This window comes from Vigna angularis, chromosome 10 (genome assembly GCF_016808095.1).
Source record: "Vigna angularis cultivar LongXiaoDou No.4 chromosome 10, ASM1680809v1, whole genome shotgun sequence".
Classification (NCBI taxonomy): domain Eukaryota; kingdom Viridiplantae; phylum Streptophyta; class Magnoliopsida; order Fabales; family Fabaceae; genus Vigna; species Vigna angularis.
The window spans coordinates 23,280,412-23,285,178 of NC_068979.1; the positions used below are offsets into that span (position 1 = coordinate 23,280,412).

At 31.4% G+C, this 4,767-nt stretch overlaps 1 protein-coding gene across 1 annotated transcript; it reads left to right on the forward strand.

Annotated features, from left to right (window-relative positions):
- The first annotated feature begins 233 nt into the window (after nucleotides 1–233).
- On the forward strand, nucleotides 234–1,960 carry LOC108345451 (hypersensitive-induced response protein 2). The gene is made up of 6 exons (XM_017584043.2): nucleotides 234–335; nucleotides 451–682; nucleotides 918–1,038; nucleotides 1,112–1,203; nucleotides 1,270–1,366; nucleotides 1,499–1,960. The coding sequence occupies exons 2-6, from the start codon at nucleotides 494–496 to the stop codon at nucleotides 1,858–1,860; spliced, it is 861 nt and encodes a 286-aa protein (XP_017439532.1). The 5' UTR covers nucleotides 234–335; nucleotides 451–493; the 3' UTR covers nucleotides 1,861–1,960.
- Nucleotides 1,961–4,767: the final 2,807 nt, after the last annotated feature.

The window sequence follows — 4,767 nt, forward strand, 5'->3', positions numbered from 1 at the left end:
ACAAACACAAATTTTTTAAATTCATTTTGACACTATTTGTTTTTTTTTTCTTTAAAAATATTAAATTCACTTTTTTTATATAATTATTTTATTTTAAAATATGTGTCAAAAAGTAAACGCCTGTTTTGGTTATCATTATATTTTTCAAGTGTATGACGCGGCAAGACGAGAAAAAGTATATTTGATACGAAAACTCACGCCTGCGAAGTTGCTATGTCACTGCCATTTCTTTACCTTTCTCTTTTCCATTCATTTTCTTGGTCTTTTCCGTCAGTTCTCTGACTCCCTATAAATACTATCTTCTCTCCTTTTCATTCTCACTCTCTCGCTATCAAGTGAGTGCACTATCTTCGAAAATTAACCAATGGGAAATAATCTTTTTTATTATTTTTCTTATGAACATTGAGGACAACGAATTCATGCATTATATTTATGTTGGTGTTTGGTTAGGTGCTTCTGTTGGGGTTTTGTTGTTGTTCTTTGATCTGTGAAGATGGGGCAAGTGTTTGGATGCGTCCAAGTGGAGCAGTCAAGTGTGGCCATCAAGGAAGTTTTCGGGAAGTACGATGATGTTCTTGAACCTGGTTGCCACTGTGTCCCATGGTGTCTTGGCAGTCGTGTGGCTGGTGCCCTTTCTTTGCGTGTCAAACAACTTGATGTTCGTTGTGAAACCAAGACAAAGGTTCTTTTTTTCACTCTCACTTGTTCTCGTCTTGTCATAAAACCAGTAGTTTGGTCTCTTCTCTAATCACAACATTTTACATTTTGATGATCCATGCTGATCATTATAAAACGATTAGTCTTTTTGTCTTGCCATCCTGTAATTGTTATCTCGAAATATGATTTGGTTGAATATATATTTATCTGAGTAATGTCTGAAATGATGAATTATCTGATCCTGTGATGCATTCCGCCAGGACAATGTATTTGTTACCGTGGTTGCTTCTATCCAATATCGAGCATTGGCAGAAAAGACAGTGGATGCTTATTACAAACTCAGCAATACCAGAGCACAAATCCAATCCTATGTCTTTGATGGTGATTATTCTTGTTCTTTGGGTTTGTCAGTGGATCCTCAGATTGAAACTTATTTACTAATTTTGCTATTCAGTTATCAGAGCAAGTGTTCCAAAGATGGAACTGGATGCTACTTTTGAACAGAAGAATGAAATTGCGAAAGCAGTGGAGGAAGAACTTGAAAAGGTATCTCTTTTTATTGTAAATTAAGAATGGAATAGAACATCCTTCATCTTCTTTCCTTTTTTCTAGGCTATGTCAGCTTATGGTTACGAGATTGTTCAGACTCTTATTGTGGATATAGAGCCAGACGAGCATGTGAAGAGAGCCATGAATGAGATAAATGCTGGTATGTCACGCGTTGCTTCAGTTAGTGCTATTCGTATTTCCTTTTCAACCATGCGAAGAAAACAAACTTTATCTTGTTTGAACAAATTGTTTATGCATGTTTCTATGTTTTGTTGTGACCCTTTGGAAATAGCTGCAAGAATGAGGGTGGCTGCAAAGGAGAAAGCTGAAGCAGAGAAGATATTGCAGATAAAGCGAGCAGAAGGGGAGGCAGAAGCAAAGTACCTAGCAGGGCTTGGAATTGCTCGTCAGCGGCAAGCCATAGTTGATGGGCTGAGGGACAGTGTGTTAGCTTTCTCTGAGAATGTTCCTGGGACAACATCAAAGGATATCATGGACATGGTTCTCATGACTCAATATTTTGACACAATGAAGGACATCGGTGCTTCCTCCAAATCCAATGCTGTTTTCATTCCACATGGACCTGGTGCTGTTCAAGATGTTGCTTCACAGATCAGAAATGGTCTTCTCCAAGGAAATGCATCAGAGTGTTGAAGACATATCATATCACACCATAGTACCTCACTGTCAATGCTGTTATCAATTCCAAGCACTTCAGTTTTCTATAAAATTTTACAATGCAGAACACAACCCAGATCAGTTGTCCAAATCTTGCATCTATTATTCTATGTTCAATAATTTTCCTCTATAAATTATATTAGAATGCAACACAACTACAAAACTCAAATAGATATTCAAAATGCAAAAAGAAATTAAAAACAGAGGCTTAACAATCAAAGAATTGGATACGAAGAGTGAATTCATAGATTTAAATTTCATACAATTCCCCCTATCATAACTTTCTAAAAATTCTAATTTAAGTTTTAACAGTTTTAACCTGTTCAATTAAAAGACATGGTATTGAATTGGTTAATTAAACTAGATATTAGAATCAAATCACATTATTATTCAATCTAATTCATATTGCATTTCTAAAATATTTAATTTGAATTGTGTGATCTTACTTCTATGAATTAAACTTCAAGAATTAATTTAGATGAAAAAAGAAACACCCGAAAGAAAAGAGAAAATATAAAGATAATCAACTTAGAAATTGAGAGAGCTTCTCCAAGAAAAGACAATATTTAAAATTGAAAAAAAATACATAAATTCAATACATTTTAAACTCGTCAACTGTATGCATGGGCCTCGGCCAAAGCTTGACTACAAATATCAAAAAGTTAAAGTAAAGGAAATCAAATCCTCATAGGTTTTCATATAAAATATGACAAAATCTGTCATCACTCCCTACAATACAAAAAAATAGAAGATTCTAAATCTAATAAATCATATATTTATTTTGAAACATTTAAAATATAGAATTCAATGAAACTAGAATTAATCCAAAACAATATTTATAAAAAAAGGTTAGGACCCAAGAGTAAAAAAAAGTCATATTAACTGCAAATTATTAAAGTAATAATATACATTGAGTCTAATTTATTACTACTAAAACAAAATACAAAATATATAATTGAGTTTCCCTGTAGGGATATCTCGTGTATATATTTTGCATCAAAGTTTCCTCCGTAGGATTGTGGTCGAGCCTGCAACAGTGTAGAAGACTTGCTAGTGTAGATTTTTACATTAGAAGTTCTGCGAGTGATAGATGCACAAAGTACATTTCATATTTAGGGATTTTCCATAACTCTTAAGTATTTTTTTTTTATACTAAATTAGAAAAAGTTATGAATGAGTTTTATTATTTTATAACACATTAATTCTCTAAAATCTACTTTTTTAAAGTTATTTGACTTCTCACTAGAAGTTCTCATCCTCTATTCGTTTGATTTAAGAACCGAGCCTGTAGGATTGATCTAGGCCGCGAACTCTTCATTTGGACTTATCAGTTTTTCTATTTGAGTAAGTTGAGTTTCAACCATTTTCTCTTGGTCTTTTCTTATATCTGTTGCATGTGGGCTCTGCTTAGCTTGCATGCGTCTGTTGAGTCATCACTTTGAGTATATGCTAATGAGTAGTTCCAATGATATGCCCTGATAATGTTTTTGTTGTTCGTAAGAGCAGATAAATGTTACTGTTCTTTTGGAGCTAGTTTAGACTTTTTAGAACATTTTGATCATTTGTTAGGTAAGAGAAGCTAACTGCATCTTTTTAATGTTGTTGAAGCTTTGAAAGATTGTGTTGTATGTTTGATTTGGTCTAACATTAGTAGTTTAGCATTAGAGTTTCTGTTGTGTTTGGTGTTGAATATTTCTTGTTTTTGGTTGAAAGTGGTGTTGAGTTGAGAAATTAAAGATATGGTCATTTGAACAAATAGATATTCATTTTGTAACCTAAACCTGTCTTTGAACCAAGTACTAAGTGAGGAATATTAATTTGATCATTTGAATATGTCTTTATTTTTCAAAATTATAATGCTAAAGTTGCTAGTTTTTCATATGGTGGTAAGCGACATTGGTGTAGCGTTGAGTGCAAACTTAATTGTAAATGTGTTTTAAGGATTTCTTATACTCTAAGATTTGGAAATTTTAAAAAAAGAAAAGAAAGAGAATGTATCACAAGAAATTCATTGAGTTCCTAAAAACAATTCGTAATCATAAAAATAAATGAAATTTTAAACTCTGAAACTCCATTTTACTCAATAAGCCTAAACTCCTACATGTAGTTTTGGAGGAATGAAAAAAAAAATTACTTACAAGATTTCGTAATTAATGGCTTTAAGTTTTTTCAATTTAATTTGAGAAATGAAGTATAAAAGGAAAGAGAAAAAAAATAGTCATGAACGTAAAGGAAAAAGAAGATAATAAAAAATGATTTTTTTAATAGAAAAGATAATGAAGAGCTTTTCATAATAGTATTTGCACACCTTCTTTATTAAGATCAACGCCAGCTCTATTTGTTCTAAACAACTGAAATCTATTTCGGCCCACTCTTCAAATCCCAAATACCATTCTCAGCATAAAAAAATGAAGACACAGTAGAATTTAGTACTTACATCACTCATTAGAAAACATAACCCATAATATTTAGTACTACTTAGTATTAAAATTATAACAAATATATATAATTTTCAAATTTAAATATGAGAAAGCATTAATATCTACCATTTAACATTTTATTAAATATAAATAATATTATTACATTAAACTTTATCCAACAACTATTATAAGGTTTGTAAGAATATAGAAAATAGGGTATTAGAATTTATAGGTGTTTTAAAATAACGAGGTCGAAAATTTTATTTTAAAATAATTCAATAATATAAACAGTATTTCTTAAACTCGTTTCATTACTTAAAATACAGATCATTTATCTAAAACTCATTCTTTGATTTTCTCTACCTTCTCTCTAAGATATCTGACTAATCGATCATCTGTTTGACAATCAGGAAGTTCCTAGGAAATTACGACTAAGTAATCTCAATTTTTATCCGATCAGTTC

Excerpts from the sequence above, each read along its gene's own strand:
- LOC108345451 (XM_017584043.2), top strand. The coding sequence starts at position 494 with ATGGGGCAAGTGTTTGGATGCGTCCAAGTGGAGCAGTCAAGTGTGGCC. Across the intron at positions 1,204-1,269 it reads TGGAGGAAGAACTTGAAAAG|GCTATGTCAGCTTATGGTTA; the intron begins GTATCTCTTTTT and ends CCTTTTTTCTAG. Across the intron at positions 1,367-1,498 it reads CATGAATGAGATAAATGCTG|CTGCAAGAATGAGGGTGGCT; the intron begins GTATGTCACGCG and ends CTTTGGAAATAG.